General features: G+C 44.4%; 1 protein-coding gene and 1 long non-coding RNA gene across 9 annotated transcripts in view; one reads left to right on the forward strand and one right to left on the reverse strand.

The window, feature by feature from the left end:
• MAFK (MAF bZIP transcription factor K) overlaps positions 1–10787 on the reverse strand; it is a 28423-nt gene extending 17636 nt beyond the window's left edge. The window contains exon 1 of one of the 2 annotated variants that reach the window (XM_030212535.1): positions 10683–10787. Coding sequence is in view for 1 of the 2 variants with exons in the window: in XM_030212534.1 (XP_030068394.1) it covers positions 10573–10587 (15 nt within the window). In the remaining variant the exon portion in view is untranslated. Of the gene's footprint in view, positions 1–10572; positions 10659–10682 lie in introns of those variants that run through there. The other variant, XM_030212534.1, reaches the window with a different exon arrangement.
• Positions 10788–10860: 73 nt separating this feature from the next.
• LOC115476259 lies at positions 10861–21809 on the forward strand. Of its 7 annotated transcripts, none has more exons than XR_003943147.1 (3): positions 10861–10949; positions 18683–18907; positions 19578–20442. It is a non-coding gene; the product is annotated as an uncharacterized LOC115476259 (long non-coding RNA). The 7 variants fall into 7 exon arrangements; XR_003943152.1 differs by lacking the exon at positions 10861–10949 and adding an exon at positions 11228–11252; XR_003943149.1 differs by lacking the exon at positions 10861–10949 and adding an exon at positions 11874–11909.
• The last annotated feature ends 1445 nt before the right edge of the window (positions 21810–23254 follow it).

Genomic DNA, 23254 nt, shown 5'->3' on the forward strand with positions numbered 1-23254 from the left:
GTTATTCTAAGCAGAGAGATGTGAGGTGCCGGAGCTGCCAAGTTACCCAATTTCAAGGAGGAAAGTTTGGGCCAGACCTGAATTTCAGGTTAACTCTCTCCTGATACATTATTTTTTTATTTGTTGCATTTGTATCCCACATTTTCCCACCTATTTGCAGGCTCAACGTGGCTTACATTGTTCCGTAATGGCGATCGCCATTTCCGGAATGAGAAATACAGAGTTATATTGCATTAAGGTTCGTAGGTGACAGAGAGGGGGATAATCAAACGGGGGCACCCATCTCTAAGGACGGCCCCGTAAAGCGGGGGCAACCCATATTATCAAAACAAGATGGACGTCCATCTTTTGTTTTGATAATACGGTCGGGGACGCCCAAATCATGAAAATTTAGGTCGACTTTAGAGATGGTCGTCCCCGGTTTTTGGAGATAACGGAAACCGAGGACGCCCATCTCAGAAACTACCAAATCCAAGCCATTTGGTCGTTGGAGGAGCCAGCATTTGTAGTGCACTGGTCCCACTAACTGAATGGGGTGCCTGGTTGTTATTCTGGAAATACCCATAGGATCTGCAGCACTGATTTCAAGGCGACAAGTCACACATTGCTTTGGGATGTAATTTCAAAACCTGGACTGGCTGACAAGTCTTCTTCCTGGAACTGGGTAACCAGGTAGCTCTACTTTGCTAGTCATGGATCAGCCTCCAGCCCGCAGAGCTCATCAACTGTCTGGAGTCTTCTTGTACCTCTTGTTTCCCTCCCTAACCCCCCTTTTCTCTGTGCTCACACTGTAACTGCCCTTTATCACCCCCCCCCCCCCCCCCCCCCCCCCCCGGTCTCATATAGAACTCCTCCCTCACTGGAGAAGTTAACTGGGTTACAGTTCATCTTCTCTCTGCCTGTTCACCTTCCTGCAGTCTCACTGGCAGGGAGCAGTGTCCATTAAATACAGGAAGACTGAAGCTTTTGAGAAAGAGAAAAGTTAAGAGCACAAGAGAGATCCAGTCACTTCCTCCAATACAAAAGCAGTAAGGGTAAATGAACCAAGTACGTAAAAGCTTGCAACTGTTGTGTGCAATATTAGGTCACCCCATTAAAAAAACAAACAAACTATGAGCCTCTGAGAAGGGCAACTAGGATGATAAAGTAGATGGAATGACCAGGTCAGTGTGGCAATGCTTATGTACCTATGTAACACGCTAATTAGTGCCAATAATTGGCTTTGACAAGCAATTAGTGGCAGTGATTAGATTTGGCATTTACATGCGTAAATTTACATACAATCTGAAAAAAAGGGCATGGAAATGGGCGGTCATGGTGTAGCAGGGGCGTGACAGCGCTACATCAAGTATTTTCTTTGCATATAAGATACTGAGGCGACCATGTTGCTTATAATATGACAGCCGGTGGTGGGAAGCGGGACTGGTGGTTGGGAGGCAGGGATAGTGCTGGGCAGACTTATACGGTCTGTGCCAGAGCCGGTGGTAGGAGGCGGGGCTGGTGGTTGGGAGGCGGGGATAGTGCTGGGCAGACTTATACGGTCTGTGCCAGAGCCGGTGGTAGGAGGCGGGGCTGGTGGTTGGGAGGCGGGGATAGTGCTGGGCAGACTTATACGGTCTGTGCCAGAACCGGTGGTGGGAGGCGGGACTGGTGGTTGGGAGGCGGGGATATTGCTGGGCAGACTTATACGGTCTGTGCCAGAGCCAGTGGTTGGGAGGCGGGGATAGTGCTGGGCAGACTTATACGGTCTGTGCCCTGAAGAGCACAGGTACAAATCAAAGTAGGGTATACACAAAAAGTAGCACATATGAGTTATTTTGTTGGGCAGACTGGATGGACCGTGCAGGTCTTTTTCTGCCGTCATCTACTATGTTACTATGTTTTAAACATGACGGTATTTTTACTTTTGTACATAAGTACTGCCATACGGGACAGCCAGAGGTGCATCATGCCCAGCATCCTGTTTCCAACAGTGGCCAATCCAGGTCACAAGTACCTGGCAAGATCCCAAAAAGTACAAAACATTTATGCTGCTTATCCCAGAAATAAGCAGTGGAGTTTCCCCAAGTCCATCAGGAAGCAGTCCAAACCTTTTTTTAAACCCCGCTAAGCTAACCGCCTTTACCACATTCTCTGGCAACGAATTCCAGAATTTAATTACACGTTGAGTGAAGAAAAAACTTTCTCCGATTCGTTTTAAATTTACTACTTTGTAGCTTCATCGAATGCCCCCTAGTCCTAATATTTTTGAAAAGAGTAAACAGACGCTTCACATCTACCCTTTCCACTCCACTTATTATTTTATAGACCTCTATCATATCTCCCCTCAGCCGCCTTTTCTCCAAGTTGAAGAGCCCTAGCCACTTTAGCCTTTGCTCATAGGGAAGTCGTCCCATCCCCTTTATCATTTTTGTCGCCCTTCTCTGCACCTTTTCTAGGTCCACTGTATCCTTTTGTGCATAGCAGTGGCGTTCCTAGCGTGGATGGCACCCGGGGCGGATCGCCGATGCGCCCCCCCCGGTGCAGCGCGCCCCCCCTCGCCTGCGAAATGACAGCCCCCCCGGGTGCACGCCGCTGGGGGGGGGGTGCCGTGGCACGCGCCTGTGGGCTCCGACTTCGCGAACTTCGCTCGTTCGCAAAGTCGGAGCCCACAGGCGCGCGCCGCGCCACCCCCCAGCGGCGTGCACCCGGGGCGCACCGCCCCCACTGCCCCCCCCTTGGTACGCCACTGGTGCATAGCCATATTTGATATTTTTAGATCCATAGCACATGTGTCTGCATATATACATACTTTTTGGACAGGTTCCCATATTTTTTTAATTTCTAGATTAATTAGTGAGTTAGTTTTGTTATGCTTTTTGGATGCCAAAGTACATTACACAATAATGGCTCACTTATACTGCCGCTTTGCATTATGCCTAGTAGTCACACTTGCTCAGTTTTTTCAGCTTCTGTCTGTGTTATTGGATTGCCTATTGGTACCTCTTAAACAGACAATCTTATAGATTGAAGAGAAGCTTATCTTTTCAATCGGCCAACCTTGTATATATTTTTATTTTCTATGTGGATTATTAATCTTGGACAGACTTTTCATTGCACTTCTCAGATTGCTTTTTCATCAGCTCACAGTGACAGCGCTATGTCAAGCATGTCATTTGTATATAAGATACCGAGGCGATATTGTTGTTTCACAACATGATAACCGCTTTTTACAACAACCTTTTCAAAATTTGCTGATATCTTTTATTTTTATGCATAGACATATTTGATACTTTTTAGCTCCAAAGCCTTTTTTGTTTGTGTGTGTGTGTGTGTGTGTGTGTGTGTATATATATATATATATATATATATATATATAAATTGTTTGGACGGGTCCCCGTGATTTATTTATTGTGTTTTTTTTATACCTTTTGTTTTCTTCTGTAGAAGCTGATGTACGCTGTCATATCACATGGCACAGTTTTAAGATTTCGCTTATTCCTTTTAGATCATATCCAGAGCTTTTATGTCCCCCCCCCCACATTTAAAAACTCTGTGAAGCTGACCTTATCCGAACTGCTACAGTACGTGACCCATATATTTTGTTAGTTTACTTTTTATGCCACTCGATCACTTTTCATCAGCTCTTGCACACACATCATTATGAGTGTCTCCTTTTGTCACCACTCACTCACCAATCTTTTTGGGTACATACATTATTTTATTCCTCAATTGTTACTGTCCACACTATTACACCATAATATTCCAATCCCTCAACAGTTTTTCACACATACTCGTATATTTCACGTTGCTTCATTTGTGCTTAATCATCATTACTACTATGCGTCTCTACTTGTATTTCTTATTTATTTATTCTCTCATGCTGGTTTTGTTTCAGCTGTGCCAATGATTCATTATGCATCATTATTTAATAACTTATGCTGTGCTTTTAATATATTTATATTTTTAAGAACCCTGAGGAAGGCTTTGTGCCGAAACACGGCCCGTTTAGTCTTTGTATCAGCATATTTTAGAAAAATAAACTCTTGGACTCTCTTACTCCTCGTTTGCCTTGGTCATTTGGAACTCTCCTCACTTTCACCCTCGTTGGTTCTGTAGCAGGGGCGTTCCTTAAATTAACACACGTTGTTAGAGAATAACGGAGATATGTGCCTAGATTTGCACCATATTTCAGCTGGTGCAAGTGGCCGCAGCCAGGGCCCTGTTTACTAAGCCACGTTATAGGCGCATTTGCGTTCTTATCGCTCGTTAACCATGTACACGCCCACAATATCCCTACAGGCGCCTACACGGTTAGCACGCAGGCTAACTGCAGGCGCATTGAAAACGCTAACGCACCTTACTAAACAGGGCCCCTAAAGTTAGAATAGCGTTTATGCCTGGGAATTGTGCCTAACTTTAAGCGCGGCTTATAGAATAGCACTTTTTTCAGTGCCATATATGGAATCTAGCACTTTGCACATGCACTAACGGAATCAGTGTGCGCTAAATGCAGCTTATCCTATTTTATATCTATGGGTCACGTGGCATGCTAAGCTTTAGCAGTAATTTGAACATTGTTCCCCCCTCTTTCCCTTTAGAATTCTTCCCGCGTTACAGACCTCAGCTATGCATCCAGGCCACTCACCCCACTGTCCCTATAGAAGCCATATAATCACAGTCTAAGGGCCCTGTTTACAAAGGCACGCTAACCATGCAGACACGCATAGGAATATTAAGGGCGTCTACACGGTAACGAGTGCTAATTACAGGGCCCAAAATGTTTGTAATCTTTCATTAATACCTAAACGTCAAGGTGCAGATTTCCTGTTCAGATTTTTTTCTGTTAGTTGATGTTTTGTCTTAGTTTTAATATATTTATTGCACTTGTATCCCACATTTTTCCCACCTATTTGCAGGCTCAATGTGGCTAACAAAGACCTGTTATGGCATCACCATTTCAGGGTACAAAAAATACTTTTGGTGTTACAGAGATATTAAGGATAACAAGAATAATAAGTCGATCTAATCAAGCAGTTATAGAGAGAAGACAGTCATAATAAGGGCGGAGTGGTGATGTGTTGTAGTTAGTTATGGGTTCTCGTGGTAGGCTTTGGTGAAGAGATAGGTTTTCAACGATTTGCGAAAGTTAGTTATTTCGTTGATTGTTTTCAAGTGATTTGGTAGTGCATTCCACAACTGTGTGCTCATGTAGGAAAAGCTGGACGCATGTGTTAGTTTGTATTTTAATCCTTTGCAGCTGGGGAAGTGTAGATTAAGATAGGTGCGGGCAGATCTTTTGGCATTTCTGGGCGGGAGGTCCACGAGGTCAAGCATGCATGACTGGGCGTCTCCGTAAACGATTTTATGAACAATCGTGCAGATCTTGAACGCAATACGTTCTTTAATTGGGAGCCAGTGTAATTTCTCTCTTAGGGGTTTTGCACTTTCATATTTTGTTTTACCAAATATAAATCCGGCTGCGGTATTTTGGGCAGTTTAGGCCGCTTAGTGTTAGGTGAGATAAAAGTTTTTAAAATAAAAATAACAGATATCACAAACATAAAAACCTACATCCTGCAACACAGTAAAACCAAAGCTCGTAATGGACAATATATAACCTTCGTCCCCTCGATCCCATTGTACCTAAAACACATGTACCATTATATCACCTTGCCTTCACGGTACTATGTAAGCCACATTGAGCCTGCAAATAGGTGGGAAAATGTGGGATACACATGTAAGGGAGTTAATTTTTACAACATGTAGGATATCTGTACCCGTGGTCACCATGGTAGGCGCGGAAAGTACCATCGAAAGTTGATAGGGCAGACATCCGAATGTATCGTCGCCGTCGATGGTACTTTCCGTGCCTACCATGGTGACCACAGGTACAGATATCCTACATGTTGTAAGCATTAACTCCCTCGTATATGACTGTTGTACAACACAAATTCTAGCGGAGTTTCTCCCTCTTTTTGGCTTGTTACCCGGATACAAATGTAACTAATAAAACAATGCGAGGAAGGAAGGGGAATATGGAAGCGATCATTCTAGTTTACAAATACTCAAATCACACTCTTCACTTACAAACGTGAATCATTTCTGTATTCACACATACTCGATTCTACTGAAACCAGAACGGTTTCAGTTGGGGAAGTACAGCTGAGAAGAAGCCTAATTTTTTTTAAGCAAATAATATGAAAGAAAGAAAACAAAACAAAGTTCTCTGGGAATTTCCAGAATTCATACCACCTTAACTCACACTACTGTAAAAGCACACCTGAAAGATATGTGGCCCTCCCAAAAAAAGAGGGAAACGGTAAAGTCACAGTAATAGAAAATAAGTGTAACCATTAACCTCTGTCATAGTGCCACTTTCAGAATGGGCAGAGCATCAGATGGGTTTAACCTGCCCTCGGGGTATTTCCTGGTCTGGGGTTATAGGAAAGACCCTAGGACTTTTGCTGAAGAAAGTTTTTGGGGGTTTTTTTTTAAGTACTCAATTAACCACTGTGCTGCATCTTTACTACACCATATTAACACCTAATTTCTAATTAGGTAATAGTTTATCAGGAAGATGTTAATTTAGAGGCCTTTTTACAAAAGCCTAGCGAGCCTACCACGGGCTTTCTGTGTGACAATTCGGCTCTACCGCTGGGCTCCTGGGGAAGCCAAGGAGGCAGCTCCGACCCACACCACGCGCCATTTGTATTTTCTACCACCAGGGGCGCATGGCCATTTCCTTCCTTTATAAAAAAAAAAAGCCTTTTATCTGCGGCGGTAAAAGGGGGCCTTGGCGTGTGGCAAATCCGTGCGCCACCACCACCGCAGGGCCCTTTTTACCGCCGCTTGGTAAAACGAGCCCACAGTCACTTAAACCTGTACACACAGCAACAATAAACACAAAGGTTCCTTCTTCAGATCTCTGATAATTCCTCCCTTTCAATTCTTTGATCACATCAAAATCTCACACCTTATTTCAGCGACCGGACTTCACGCAGTGGTTAAACCGGGGGGGGGGGGGGGGGGGGGGGGAGAAGAAACAGGATGAATCACTGGAGGGGGTGCAGAATATATTTATTTGACACACTTTAAACGATGCTCCAAGGTAAAGTGCCAATTTTGTACTTATTTTTTAGGGGGAGTGGGAGGAGGACAGGGTGGGGAAATGTTATAAATATTGGAGAAAAAGGGGTATAACCTAAAAAAAAAACCACTCAGAAATCATTCCCTACATTATAAATGTAATTCTATAATTCATCGTAAAATCTTTTCATCTGATCCAACTAACTTTAGAATAGCAGCCCCCCTCCAATATCTCACATGCAAGAAAATAGTCCCCATTTTTCACAAACCACTTTCCAAGAGGGTATATATGACAGGAAAATGGGTCCTGAGAGGCTCAGGACATTAGGGCTGATTTTCTTAAAAGAAACCACTAGAAATTTGATAATTAATGAAGTTCCACGGCTATGTTTATTACCAGTAAAACAGGCTCAACATTTATTTTAAAACTTAAAACATCTTTAGAAGTAACTGTACGTCAAACCTAGGGCCCCGTTTACTAAGGTGTGCTAGGGTTTTTAGCACGTGCACAAAATTATCGCGCGCTGTGTAGGTGCCCATAGGAATATTGTGGGCGCCTACAAAGTGCATGCTAAAAACGCTAATGCACCTCTAGTGTGGCTTAGTAAACAGGGCCCCTAAAATGCACTGGAGTTATGTATTGAACCTCTTGAGAACAGGGCTGCTGGCTCTTCTATTTGTTGAACTAGGCAGCTGCTAGAGCAACAAGATTCCGGAGGTGGCAAAAAGGCAAGCATCACGCCCTCTTTCAATCATTCTGCTGCACCACACTATCTGCTGGAGGCAGAGAAATGCTGACAAGTTCCAGCACTATACCGCCACTTATCTTAATGATGTCATCAGAGTTCTCTGCCTCCATCTGCTGGACGGGAAGAGACACAATCCACTTGTCTGGCCTGGCCTACAATGCGCTGTTTGAGATCCGATAGTGAGAAACAGGTTTCTGTACCAGCACTAAATGCAATTCATCATGCCGAGACATCAGCATGTGCTTTCTCTATTGCAGGTCCAGCACTGCGGAATAAGCTCCCAGGACATATTCACTTTTGTACAACATTGCAACGATTTAAGAACGTTTTAAAAACTAATTTGCTTATGTAGTGTTTCTTTTTAATGCCTAGATGAAAGCTTTATGTGTATTAAGACAAAAGTTTGTTTCCAACATACTAAGAATGTGTGTGTGGTTTTTTTTTTAAGTTGTATTTTTCCCCCAATACTACGATGAATGCTCTTACAGTTGTCCACAGGCCTTTCTACAAGCAGTTTTTTCATGTTCATTTTTGTTTAAGCTTTATGTGCTGGTTTTAATGTTTTTGTTTTAATTTGTTCGTCAATGGATAATTTTATGTATATTTCTTTTGTAAGCCGCAGAGTATAAGTTTTAAAAATACATACAGAGGCGTATTTTCAAAGCACTTAGAATTACAAAGTTCCATAGGTTACTATGGAACTTTGTAAGTCTAAGTGTTTTGAAAATTAGCCCCTTAATCTCCCCCCCCCAGCAGCTTAGTCCCCACGGCTGACACTTACTGGTGCAGTTTGCTCTGTGCCATGATGTCAGTCTTGCCATACCAACTGCAAGATCCCATAACCTTGTGGTTTGTACCATAAGGCTCCTCTGCTGTGGCCAAACTAACATGCAATGAAGTACCCCTCTCCCAGAGCTTCCAAATTACTCAGTTCCAGTAGGGAGATTTCAGACCAATCCTGGACTTCTGACAACCTCATTCTGATGTATTATGGGAAATAAGAGTTGCTGCACAAGGTCAGACCAAGGGACCATCTAACCCAGTACAGGTCACAAGCACTGGCACACTAGAGGCTGACTGAATTTCAGTTTTGGCACCAAAACTGGCCAGAAATACGGTTTCAGTTTTGGCCGAAAATGCCAGCACATTTTCAGCTGAAATCAAAACTTCTCCCATCCCTTCCCCAGCCGCCGCTGCCACACACAACCTCCCCCCCAGACCTATCCATGAGCCAGCTCCCCTCCCTCCCCACCCCCAGGCCTACCTTGGTGGCCTAGACCTTTGATGGCAGCCATCTTGAGATCGGGTGCGACTGTAAATTGCTTCTACCTATACCGGGGCTCCAATCTGAAGATGGCTGCCATGACTTTTAGCAGCAGTCTTATAAGACCGCCACAGGTGGTCTCGGCAGCCCTTTGGTGGCAGGAACGAGAGCAACTGTAAATCACTCTTGCCTACAGTTAGGCTACTAGATCACCAGGGTGGCTGGGGTAGGCCGAGAGGGAGGAGGGGATGCTGGCTGACACGTGGGAGAGGAGAAGTTAGGCTGTGTGTGGTGCAGTGGGAGGGGGGGGGGGAGGGCGGGGGGCGAGGCCTGGCCAGTTTAATTTTCAGCTTTGGTTTCTAATGAAACTGAGCAACCAATTTCAGTCACGGTTTTGGTGGAAACCGAAGATCCTGATTTCTGCCCTATGGCAGAGACAGTTCCAAAAGGTAGCAAGTTTCCATGTTACTTAACCTGAGAGATAAGCAATGGCTTTCCCCAGCTCTACCTTAATAATGGTTTATGAAGTTTTCCTCCAGGAATTTGTCCAAACTGTTTTTTTAAAACCAGATACATTTACTGGTTTTACCACTTGTTGTGTCAATGAGTTTGAGAGCTTAACTATATATTGAGTGAAAAAAATATTTTCTCCTATTTGTTTTAAATGTGTTATTATGTAACTTCACGGAGCATCCCCTTGTCTTTGTACCTTTAGATAGAGTAAGCACGCTGATTTGCATTTACACCTTTTGCTCCATTCAGGATTTTATAAAACCTCTATCATATCTCCCCCTCAGCTGTCTGGCATCTAGGTTGAAGTGCCCTAACCTCTTTAGCCTTTCTTTATATGAGAGCCCTTAAATCCCCTCAATGATTTTGGTCCCCCTTCTTTGTACCTTTCCCAGTTCCACTACATAATTTTTGAGGGACTTTCAGCAACGATTTTAGACCCTGATTCTAGACATTGCAAACACCACACACTACTCTGGGGTGTAAATTTAAAACCAGGACTGGCCAAAAAGTCTCTCTCCTGGAGATACAAACTTGGCGGCTCTGGCTTCCTCCTGCCAGCACAGGAGCTGAGGAGAAGTGCTAAAGTAAAAAGGCGAACGCCTGCTTCCTTTTTGCCACTTCCCACCCTTGTTGAGCTGCCGGGAGGTGGGTTTGCCTAGAGTGCCCTGCTTGAGAAAGAAACTACCAGCCACGATCACCAACAAAGACAAGGTAAAAGCAAGACACCAAATGCTAAAGAACCCTGCATTACCATAACATAAAGGCAGAGACCGAAATTCTATTTCCTTTCAACATTCTTTCTGCATGCCAATTATTTTGTAAAAAAATCAAGATCTAGGTAAATGGGCTGGTTTTAACTTTCCACATGTTGCAGTACCATCAGTCCCGCAAGGAGGCAAAACTCCAGCTCTGTACCATCCTGACACCAGACAATAAAGGCAAAGAGAAGCAAAGTCACAGGCGTTCGGCTGTACTCACACTCCGAGCACCCATGCTCACACGCACTGGGGGATCGCATGATCTGCCATCTCTCCCCTCTTGGGTCCTGGAGACGGCACGTGTCCCTCAACCCCGGATCAAACTCGTACCTGACTCTGAGGTCGCCCACTAGCAATCCCACAGCTTTCCTTCTCCGGTGCCCCGTGACCGTCCCCTATGATACACTACACACATCACACAAGCTCTCTCTCTCTCTCCCTGTCGTCTACATCCTGCCTCGCCGGAAACAGGAAGTTGCGTCACAGGAGAGCGCACTCAGCGCAGAAGCTGGAAGTCGGGTCCATCAAACCTCCTTGCGGTTGACGAAGCAGCATTTTATTTAGAATTTGCTCACACCTTTTCAGTAGTAGCTCAAGGTGAGTTACAGTCAGGTACTCTGGATATTTCTCTGTCCCAGGAGGGCTCACAATCTAAGTTTGTACCTGAGGCAATGGAGGGTTAAGTGACTTGCCCAAGATCACAAGGAGCAGCAGCGGGATTTGAACCAGCCACCTCTGGACTGCAAGACCAGTGCTCTAACCGCTAGGCCACTCCTCCCCTGGCAACATTCCATCTAGAATCTCAAATAGTAGCAACATTCCATGTAGAATCTTCAATAGTAGCAACATTCCATATATTTATTTAGACTTTGATCACACCTTTTTCAGTAGTAGCTCAAGGTGAGTAACATTCAGGTACACTGGATATTTCTCTGTCCCAAGAGGGCTCACAATCTAAGTTTGTACCTGAGGCAATGGAGGGTTAAGTGACTTGCCCAAGATCACAAGGAGCAGCAGTGGGATTTTGAACCAGCCACTTATGGATTTTGAGACCGGTGCTCTAACCACTAGGCCACTCCTCCACCCTGAAGAATCTTGTTACTCTTTGGGGTTCTACATGGAATGTTGCTACACTTTGAAATTCTGCATGGAATCTTGTTATTCTTTAGAATTCTAGAATCTTTATTTATTTAGATTTTGTTCACACCTTTTTCAGTAGTAGCTCAAGGTGAGTTACATTCAGGTACACTGGATATTTCTCTGTCCCAGGAGGGCTCACAATCTAAGTTTGTACCTGAGGCAATGGAGGGTTAAGTGACTTGCTCAAGATCACAAGAAGCAGCAGTGGGATATGAACCGGCCACTTCTGGATTGCAAGACCGGTGCTCTAACCACTAGGCCACTCCTCCACTAGCAACATTCCATCAAGAATTTCAAATAGTAGCAACGTTCCAGAATCTCAAAAAGTGGCAACATTCCATGTAGAATCTTCAATAGTAGCAACATTCGATATATTTATTTAGATTTTGCTCACACCTTTTTCAGTAGTAGCTCAAGGTGAGTTACAGTCAGGTACACTGGATATTTTTGTGTCCCAGGACGGCTCACAATCTAATTTTTATACTGGAGGCAATGGAGGGTTAAGTGACTTGCCCAAGATCACAAGGAGCAGTGGTGGGATTTAAACTGGCCACCTCTGCATTGTGGATTGCAAGAACACAAATAGTAGCAACATTCCAGAATCTCAAAAAGTGGCAACATTCCATGTAGAATCTCAAATATTTATTTATTTAGATTTTGCTCACACCCTTTTCAGTAGTAGCTCAAGGTGAGTTACATTCAGGTACTCTGGATATTTCTCTGTCCCAGGAGGGCTCACAATCTAGGTTTGTACCTGAGGCAATGGAGGGTTAAGTGACTTGCCCAAGATCATAAGGAGAAGCAGTGGGATTTGAACTGGCCACCTCTGGATTGGAAGACCGGTGCTCTAACCACTAGGCCACTCCTCCACTCCAGAAGCTTGCTATTCTTTGGGGTTTTACATGGAATGTCACTACTCTGAGATTCTGCATGGAATCTTGTCACTCTTCAAGATTCCAGAATCTTATTTATTTAGATTTTGCTCACACCTTTTTCAGTAGTAGCTGAGTTACAGTCAGGTACTCTGGATATTTCTCTGTCCCAAGAGGGCTCACAATCTAAGTTTGGACCTGAGGCAATGGAGGGTTAAGTGACTTGCCCAAGATCACAAGGAGCAGCAGTGGGATTTGAACCGGCCACCTCTGGACTAGGCCACGCCTCCATTGATTGATGCAGTTGGTGCTCCGTAAAAGTATGTGAGGATATATACCCATGTGGTTGCCTTACAAATCTATAGGAAGATGCGCTTTTACTGGCCATAGTCCGAAGATGATGAGCTGTGCCTTGAGGAATCTGCATTTTCATAGTAGAAAAAGATACAAGCCGCTATCCATTGTGACCAAGTAAGTTTTGTGACTGGTTGAAGCAGTCGTTGCACCCGCAGAAAAAGAAATAACTGAGATGGGCAGCCTGGGTATGTGCGAGTTAAATCGTTAAGTGCTCATGCACGATCTAAAGTATACCATCGACGTTGGTTAGCATCAGTATGAGCAGGCAGACAGAATAGTGAAAGTATTATGGATTGATTTAAATGAAATGGAGCCACCACCTTAGGAAGAAATGTTGTCTGTGGTCGAAAGACCAGTGCGTTTTTTTCTAGAGAAATAGGTGCCGGTACTCAAATGCCGGGCCACCCTTCAGGGATGGGGTGATCACTGAGAGACCCACCCCACAATAGCCAGGCCCCCTGCAACCAGTCACAGAATCTATGACAAGGCAGAATTGCTGTGTAGAGCCTGAGATCTTTCATTAAAACTTGGGGGCCACGGGTCAATTTTAGCAATGGAAAAGGTGCCGGTACTCAGCACCCCCAAGTACCCCCTCAAAAAAAGCCCTGTGAAGGACTATCTTATTATTGCAATATTTGAGTATGTGGCTCATAGTGTACCAGCGCTTGAAACTCACCAATACAGCGTGCTGATGTGATTGTAATCAAAAAGGAGCATTTTCCATGAGATGTATTCAGTTCAGCCGCACTTGCTTTCTGCAGGGGTGGGGCTGATGCGGTGACGTTTAAACCAAGGAGATTTATGACCAAGATCACACTGTCACACACCCATGTGCCAGCAGCATCAGAGGTCACCTGACCTACTGGTGCATGCATGTGGCGATCTCCATTTGCCTCCAATTAATAATGTGCCTTTGCTTATTTGGAAATACTAACCGGGTAGCATACATACTTCAGTAACATAATTAAATGAAATAACTACTTGTGAAGGTTATGGGTACAGGTGGGGATGTAGGAGATTACTTGCTGGGCCAGGTGAAGTTTCTGTTGCACAGTTAGGGTTACCATATGGCTCCAGAAAAAGGAGGACACATGGATCCAGTCCATGTTTTGCTTCCATTGAAAGCAATGGAAATAAAACCCAGACGACGTGGTGGTGGGGAGTTTGAGAATAAGGGAGAGATACTGTATTGGGGCTGGGGATTTGGGTTTGAGAGGGAGAGATATCAAGTAGGGACGGAGGGGGAGGGTGTGGCATGTGAGTTGTTGAGTGTCTACATCTTCTGGTTTGCCTCTTGCTGCTCTAGGAAACCGATGCTCAAAGCTGGGTGCTAAAGCCAGCAATGCAAAAGCCCATAGCACAACAGCGCAGAAAAATAGCTAAGCAATGCTCAGGAGAAATCTTATGCAAATGATATGTGCAGTTAATTGGCACTAACAAACCAAAAGCAAGGAGAGGATTGTGCCTAGCACCTACGAACAAAGGGCTTGCAGTAAGCTTGGCTCTTATGCACATGCCTAGACAAACCTGGAAGTGCAAGCACACATTGGCACTGTTCGTCTGCGCTTTTAAATGACATCACCGGTATGAGGGCTGGTTCTTGTTAGAATGCTTTAGTATTTCTCTTCCTCCAGCAGATGGTAAGGTAGGGTTTGTGCTGTAGGTAGGCCTGACCCCTCTGGGAGGCAGTTCACGGCCTGCATCCCTGGGGATGGTCTGTTGGCCTTTTGCTCATGGAGGTTCAGACCAAAGTCCTTATCCCAGCAGAGCCAGGAGTACTGCTCAGCCCCCAACCCTTTGCTTCAGCCTACAGGTTCTAGCTTGCTAGACAAGCTGGTAAGGGTCCCTTCCAGTTCTTGGCCAGTGTGGAATAGGGGTTCATCAGGTCAGTTGCATTGGTGATAGTAATCCAGAGGTGGCTGTACCTTTGTAACTTGGTGGGGGATACAGCCTCTGAGGATCAGGTCAGTAAATATCCCTTTCAGGGATGCCTTTTCTTCAAGGGAGATGCTGGTGAAGCCTCGGCAGCCGCCAGAGGACCAGCTGAAGGTGTTGACTCATCCTGGGCCTGGCAAGTCATGACCTTTAGATTGGAAGAGGTTTTTTTCTGGGTAGGAGGCTGGGCTGTGGCTCCGCTGCCCCCAAGAGTGTTAAGGGGTAGTCCTTTTCCAGGTGTGAGAAGGTCCAAGGATTCTGGGACTCCACTCTTTAGGCATTCCCAGCAATGTTTAGGCCAGCCCCTCGATGTTGAGGTTGGGGGGGGGGGGGCAGGCTGTGCCTCTTCAAACACGAGTGGGCCTTTTTCACCTCAGACCAGTGAATTATAGAGGTGTTGAGTCAGAGTTATACCTTAGCATTTGCAAGACTTCTCAATGCCTTCAAAGAGAAGAGTCGGGTGCCGGTGGCAGGGAAGTATATTGGAATCGGCCCTGCCGCCGGCATCAGCCTCTTCTCTATTGCAGCTGCCTCTGACGAAACAGGAAGTTACATCAGAGAGGCGGACGCAGTAAAGAGGTGGGTGCTGGCAGCAGGAAAGCGTATTGGGAATCGCTGCCACCTTTGGCTTTTGGAACATAAAGAAGGTAAATCTCAGGAAACAGGGTGGAGGAGGGAAGGGGGAGATGCCTGAAGAGTGTTGCCTAAGGCCCTCACCTCAGGGGGCCTAAAGGCCGGGCCACCCCTGCCTCCTCCTCCACCTCTGTGGCTTATGTTTACATGTAGAGACTGTTTAGAGCTGTTGCTCTGACAGGCTTGCTTCATCGTGGAAAGCACTGTGCCTGTTAGTTGTACAGCAGGATTTGGAGCATGATTTAGCCCTTAAGAACATTGCCATTCTGGGTCAGAACGATAGTCCATCTAGCCCACTATCCTACTTCCAATAGTGGCCAAAGTTTGTCACAAGTATCTGGCAAAATCTTACAGTAGCAAGATTCCATGCTACCAATCCCAGGGATAAATAGTAGCTTTCCCCATGTTTAACTTTATAGCAGTTTAGGGACTTTCCTCCAAGAGTAGCCTAGTGGTTAGTGCAGCGGACTCTGATCCTGGGGAACTGGGTTCGATTCCCACTGCATCTCCATGTGACTCTGGGCAAATCACTTAACCCTCTATTGCCCCAGGTACGAATAAGTACCTGTATACAATATGTAAACCGCTTTGAATGTACAGTGGGGGAAATAAGTATTTGATCCCTTGCTGATTTTGTAAGTTTGCCCACTGACAAAGACATGAGCAGCCCATAATTGAAGGGTAGGTTATTGGTAACAGTGAGAGATAGCACATCACAAATTAAATCCGGAAAATCACATTGTGGAAAGTATATGAATTTATTTGCATTCTGCAGAGGGAAATAAGTATTTGATCCCCCACCAACCAGTAAGAGATCTGGCCCCTACAGACCAGGTAGATGCTCCAAATCAACTTGTTACCTGCATGACAAACAGCTGTCGGCAATGGTCACCTGTATGAAAGACACCTGTCCACAGACTCAGTGAATCAGTCAGACTCTAACCTCTACAAAATGGCCAAGAGCAAGGAGCTGTCTAAGGATGTCAGGGACAAGATCATACACCTGCACAAGGCTGGAATGGGCTACAAAACCATCAGTAAGACGCTGGGCGAGAAGGAGACAACTGTTGGTGCCATAGTAAGAAAATGGAAGAAGTACAAAATGACTGTCAATCGACAAAGATCTGGGGCTCCACGCAAAATCTCACCTCGTGGGGTATCCTTGATCATGAGGAAGGTTAGAAATCAGCCTACAACTACAAGGGGGGAACTTGTCAATGATCTCAAGGCAGCTGGGACCACTGTCACCACGAAAACCATTGGTAACACATTACAACATAACGGATTGCAATCCTGCAGTGCCCGCAAGGTCCCCCTGCTCCGGAAGGCACATGTGACGGCCCGTCTGAAGTTTGCCAGTGAACACCTGGATGATGCCGAGAGTGATTGGGAGAAGGTGCTGTGGTCAGATGAGACAAAAATTGAGCTCTTTGGCATGAACTCAACTCGCCGTGTTTGGAGGAAGAGAAATGCTGCCTATGACCCAAAGAACACCGTCCCCACTGTCAAGCATGGAGGTGGAAATGTTATGTTTTGGGGGTGTTTCTCTGCTAAGGGCACAGGACTACTTCACCGCATCAATGGGAGAATGGATGGGGCCATGTACCGTACAATTCTGAGTGACAACCTCCTTCCCTCCGCCAGGGCCTTAAAAATGGGTCGTGGCTGGGTCTTCCAGCACGACAATGACCCAAAACATACAGCCAAGGCAACAAAGGAGTGGCTCAGGAAGAAGCACATTAGGGTCATGGAGTGGCCTAGCCAGTCACCAGACCTTAATCCCATTGAAAACTTATGGAGGGAGCTGAAGCTGCGAGTTGCCAAGCGACAGCCCAGAACTCTTAATGATTTAGAGATGATCTGCAAAGAGGAGTGGACCAAAATTCCTCCTGACATGTGTGCAAACCTCATCATCAACTACAGAAGACGTCTGACCGCTGTGCTTGCCAACAAGGGTTTTGCCACCAAGTATTAGGTCTTGTTTGCCAGAGGGATTAAATACTTATTTCCCTCTGCAGAATGCAAATAAATTCATATACTTTCCACAATGTGATTTTCCGGATTTAATTTGTGATGTGCTATCTCTCACTGTTACCAATAACCTACCCTTCAATTATGGGCTGCTCATGTCTTTGTCAGTGGGCAAACTTACAAAATCAGCAAGGGATCAAATACTTATTTCCCCCACTGTAGTTACAAAAAAAAAAACTCAGAAAGGCGGTATATCAAGCCCCATTCCCTTTCCAAGAACTTGTCCAAAACTTTTTTTAAAATGCAGATAACGCTAATTCCCTTTTCCACATCATCATCATCCTGTAACAAGTTCCAGAGCTTAACTATTCATTGAATGGAAAAAAAATATTTAAACTCTTAACCATGCAACTTCACGGGGTGTCTTTTTGTCGTCATAACGTTTTGAAAGAGTAAACAATTGATTCACGTTTACCTGTTCTACCCCACTCAGGATTTTGTGGACCTCTAATTGTATCCTCCCCTCAGCCGTCTCCTCTCCAAGCTGAAGAGCCTTAACCTCTTAAGCCTTTTCTCATATGAGAGGAGTTCTAGCCCCTTAATCATTTTTGTTACCCTTTGAACCTTTTCTAATTCCGCTATATCTTTTTTGAGATATGGCGACCAGAATTGCACACAGTACTCAGGGTGAGGTTTCACCATGGAGCGGTACAAAGGCTTTGTCTTATTTTCTATCCCTTTTCTAATAATTCCTAGCATTCTGTTTGCTTTCCTGGCCACTGCTGCACACTGAGCAGAAGATTTCAATGTATTGTGCACAAAGAGACCTAGATCTTTTTCTTGGGTGGTAATGCCTAAGGTGCAACCTAGCATCAAGTAACTGTGATTTGGATTATTCTTCCCAATGTGCATCACTTTTGCATTTGTCCACATTAAATTTCATCTGCCATTTGGAGGCCCAGTTTTGTAAAGTCTTTCAATTTCTCACAACCATCTGGTGATATACCTATGGATAACAAAGTCGTAAGTAAACTTGATCACCTCAGTCGTTATTCCTGTTTCCAGGACGTTTTATAAATATCTTAAAAAGCACCAGTCCCAGTACAGATCCCTGGGGTATTCTACTGTTCACCTTCCTCCATTAAGGACGGCAGTCAGGCCTTAAATCTGTTTTGGTTGATTTGCCTTATTGTTGTGTTCTTAAATTTGCTGCTGGTTCAGTTCTTTGCAGGCAGTGAAAATCTCTTATTAGATCAATGTAAGAATTTCTCAAGAGGCATCGTGGTAGATATGTGCAAATTTTCCATCCTGGTCTATGAAATCCACTGAATTGTTTTGTTTTTTTTAATTGTAATATTTTTTGAGTTTCTTATTCTTTCTAATTTTCAGAACAGTTCCCTGAGTGTATTTTTGTTCCTACAGTACACGATATCAAGATGAACTGTCCTTCAGAAGTGCTGGAGGTGTCAGTGAAAGGTCACCAGATTGAGGAAACGGTGCTTCCTTTGCTTCACCCGCCATCCTCCTTCTGAGCACTGGCGTATTCCATTGGAACAGTGGGAACACAAGACATGGATTTTGACTTTGAGTTTACGTATGTGAGTGTCTTCTGATGACAGCACTAAGAGATGTATCGAAGATTTCAAGGTAAAGTACAGTTTCCCATCTGTGCAAACAGGTCATGGAATCCATTATAACACTTCATCTGTAAACATGCTTATTAAGTAGACCCAAAACAGAATGTAAACTAGTAGAAATGGGAAAGGGCCATGGAAGCAGTTGAGGAGTCTTTTTCATGCAACGTGTCTTCAACAAAAGACAGCTGAGGGGGAGATATGATAGAGGTCTATAAAATAATGAGTGGAGTGGAACAGGTAGATGTGAATCGTTTGTTTACTCTTTTCAAAATGAAGCTACAAAGTAGTAAATTTAATACGAATCTAGCTGTGCTGGTATTTTTAGCTCGTGGTAAAAATCAGCTGGCGGTAAATGCTGAGACACCCATCATATTCCTATAGGTGTCTCAGCGTTTACCACTAGCTGATTTTTACAGCAAGCTAAAAACGCTAGCGCGCCTTTGTAAAAGGCCCCTTATTATTTCCGGAAAAGGTTTAAATTTTTTTTGGAGTGACCTTAGGATGTTGTTTAGTTGTTGAAGGTTTTATATTATGACTGTGTAATGAACGATAAGATGATTTTTTACTTATTATTTTTTGTACACCGCAGTGAAAATTAGTGGTTTATAAGTACTATATTAATTTATTTCTATTATATTTTTGCTGTCTGAATTTAATATTAATTTTCCTTTCTTTTCTAGGATGCACTGAAAAAGATGGACTAGGACAGAGATCCCTGGAGTTCTACAAAAAAAACCCAATTGTTGGCGTTTCTCAGATGATGGTCCACACCACCCAATGGATGCACTCATGGTCAATGTGAACGTGACCGATGAGCAAGAATGGCAGATTTGCTGGCAAAAGATGGGGAAGAAACACGGTGAAAAGATCAACATTATAGAAGTGATGAACCTTCATGAATGCCTGCCACAGATGCCAACGCAGTCAGAGGTGGACAGTGTTTTTTCTATTTTTAAATGCATATTACAGTATATATTTGTACAGAAAATGCTAAAGATACAAACTATTATAAATGAAATTATATATAATACAGAAAACAAAAACCTCAATAGCATCTATCAAGCCCACGCTAGGAGGAAGACCAGGACAGAAAATTGAGAAGAAACGTCAGCAATAAAAATACTGCCACTCGCTATGCAGCTTTACCGGCTTGTAGGAAGCTTTTCTAGTTAGCCTCGGTAACCGACATAGGCTACATTTAGCCAGCTGGAATGGAACAGAGCATCCTGCCTCCCTGAGAGGACGTGGTATTTTAAAATTTGTAAATTCCTGACTTGGTTCTTTTTTTGTTCAGAATGCCTTATTCCTTTAAACAAAGTCACGGTTTTTTTTTTCCAGGGAATTGTTAATGCGGAGATAGGGAGTAGGGGGTCTGGGATTCTGGTTGGGCTCATGCAACTTACGGGGTTTGAATTTAATAGCAGTAGGAGTGTATGCTGGGTGGGTTTGAGGCATTGTTGAACAGTTATAATAATAGGTGGAAGGGTTAAGGCAGGGAGATTGTGATTTAAGGGTGGTGGGTAGCAAAGTGGGATGTTGAATTGGAATCAGATGTTTTAATAAATTGTTGTTAACTTATAGGATGGGGGGGGGGATAAATGGTTTAATTATTTGATGACATGGTACTCTTGACTACTGTTGTGTGTATTCTGCTTTCACACGCGAGTGTGTTTTCTGGAGTTCTTCTATTTCTGAAGTCTTAATATTGGATTGTCGTCAGTAAAAATGTTGAAACATAAAGTCATGAATGAGGCAGACTCTGGCGTCTCCACCTACCTTATTTTTTTCTGTGTGTTTCAGAGCTTTGTGGTGCTTGCACTAATAAAACCAGTCCCCAGGAGTTACTGGCTTCAGACATCTCAAGAAAACAGCACCATTATCTTACCAGCTTTCACTCTGCACAGCAGCATCTCCAGCGGTGTGGCCCCACCCATTCTGTGTTATCCTTCTGCTGGGGAGGGAGAGAAGGAACAAACGTTTCTTCTAAGCTGACGTCTTTTTGCTGCCGGGAAGGACTTCTTCATAGCTGGCACTGTATGTGTGAGAATGTGGGGCAAGTGATTTTGCTCAGATTGTAAGCTCTGTTGAGCAGGGATTGTCTCTCTGTGTCAGGTGTTCAGCGCTGCGTGCGTCCGGTAGCGCTATACAAATGCTATTAATAATTCCAGTAAGAGAGAGCCTTTTAACATTTAAGGCAACGATTTCTGCACTTGCCGTGTACGAAGTACTTCGTAGTTGTGCATTTATTTGGGAAGCATTGCTCAAGTTTAAAAGACCGCATGTGTGCTCAGACTTTTGGCTGTGGTTTAAAGTGAAAGTGTTTGTGGCTGCGCTTTAGACAATTAGGACCATTTAGGAATCTTTTGGAGTGGAAATTATAATAAGTTTTTTTTTTTTTTAAACCATAGCTGGTTTGTTAGAATTGATATCATCTCCTCCCCTTCCCTCCACTGTTCAGCTGTCATTCTAGGCAGTGCCTGCAGCTCCTGACCACCCATTAAAATTTCCACGGTAAAGGTAGGAGCTGCTTCTGTGTATCGGGTCGGAAAACGGCTGTGCATTGCTTTGCATGCACATTTATATGGTAATTAGCTCATTATAATAGCTTTGCTTTCCGTTTTCGTTAGCTGCTACTGTGATAGGAAAAGAGCTTGGAGAACCCTTTTCTGCATGTCTGGCTGTACTTGCTTGCTAAACCAGCTAGAACCAGTTTAAAAACCACTTTGCTGGCTCATTAGGCTTTCTGCATCTGGGCCCCACTGTTTCGTCACAATTATAAACCACTGAAGCAGAGTTCCTAATGAATATCTGCTGAGGCGGAGAAGCAAATGAAGCAGGAGACTGATGAGATGCTAGCCCTAGGTGTCATAAAGAAATCTCATAGTCCCTGGGCTTGTTCCTAAGAAAGATGGCACAACCCACTTCTGTGTGATTACAGGAGGCTTAATGAATGTACTGTATCTGATGCCTATCCGATGCCCTGAATGGACGAGTTGCTAGACCACTTAGCTGGGGCCCAGTACCTGACCACAATGGACCTTAGTCGAAGGTACTGGTAGATTCCCCTAACAGCTGCTGCTCAGGAGTGATCAGCTTTCGTGACCCCATTTGGCCATAATTTACTGTGATGCCATTTGGAATGAAAAATGCCCCTGGTACGTTGCAGTGCTTGGTGAATCATCTGTTAGATGGACTCCAGGAGCATGCTAGGGCTTGTCTTGATGACATTGCTGTGTACAGTCAGACTTGGGATGACCACCTGATCCATACAAATGGGGTGTTGGATCCGGGAGGCACGCCTGACCATCAAGCCCAGCAAACGTCAGTTGGGGATGGCAGATGCGCAATATTTAGGGCGCAGAGTGGGAGGTGGACAGCTAAAGCCTGAGCCAGCTAAGGTAGAAGCTATACAGAGTTGGCCCATTCCCCAAACCAAAAATCAAGTATTGGCCTTTCTTGGGACAACAGGGTATTACAGAAAGTTTGTGCCTCACTATAGCACCATAGCCAAACCACTGACTGATCTGACTGAAAAGAGACTGCCCTGAATAACGGCCTGCCAAGTATTAAAGAATGCATTAGCTACAACCCCGGTACTCATTGTGCCCGATTAGCAAAAAAGATTTATGGTACAGACGCCTCGCCATATGGCATTGGGGTTGTACTCAGTCAAGTGAATAGCAGAGGGGAGGAGCACCCCATTGTGTACTTGAGTCGCAAGTTCTTTGACAGAGAGGTAGTATATGCCACTATTGAGAAAGAATGCTTGGCCTTAGTGTGGGCCCAAAAGGAATTGCAACCATATCTGTCTGAGCAAGACTTTACTGTCATCACAGATCACAATCCATTGGTCTGGCTTAGAAGTCTTGGGAGAGAATGGGAAGCTACTCCAGTGGAACCTGTCCCTGCATACACCAGAAGGGTAGTAAACATGGCAGTTCTGATGGGCACTCCAGGAAGTAATCAGGACTGCCCTGATACTGGACTGTTGAGACCTGACCAGCGGACTGAAGAGGCTGCAGTTTGGGTTTTTCTTAAAGAGGGGTGGTGTGGCGAAATAGGGGGTTTTCAAGCCTGTGAACTGTAATAATATTTTCATACAGTGTATTTCTCTTGTTTGGCCAGGTGTTTGTTCTGTATTTTAAGGCTGTTGCAGAGAAGACTGTTTCTTTTTAGCTTAAGCCGTGAGGAAAAAGCATCCTGCCCTGCTATTGGCCAGATTCTTTCAAAAGGTAATGCTCTGGGCTCTGATTGGCCCTGGAGTTCAAATTCCAACTAGGAAGTACTGGATTTCCCCCGTCTCACCTAGGGAGTGCAGAGGGTAAACATCTCTACCCCGAGACCTTGTTCAAGACCT

The sequence above is a fragment of the Microcaecilia unicolor genome, chromosome 8 (genome assembly GCF_901765095.1).
Source record: "Microcaecilia unicolor chromosome 8, aMicUni1.1, whole genome shotgun sequence".
Taxonomy (NCBI): Eukaryota; Metazoa; Chordata; class Amphibia; order Gymnophiona; family Siphonopidae; genus Microcaecilia; species Microcaecilia unicolor.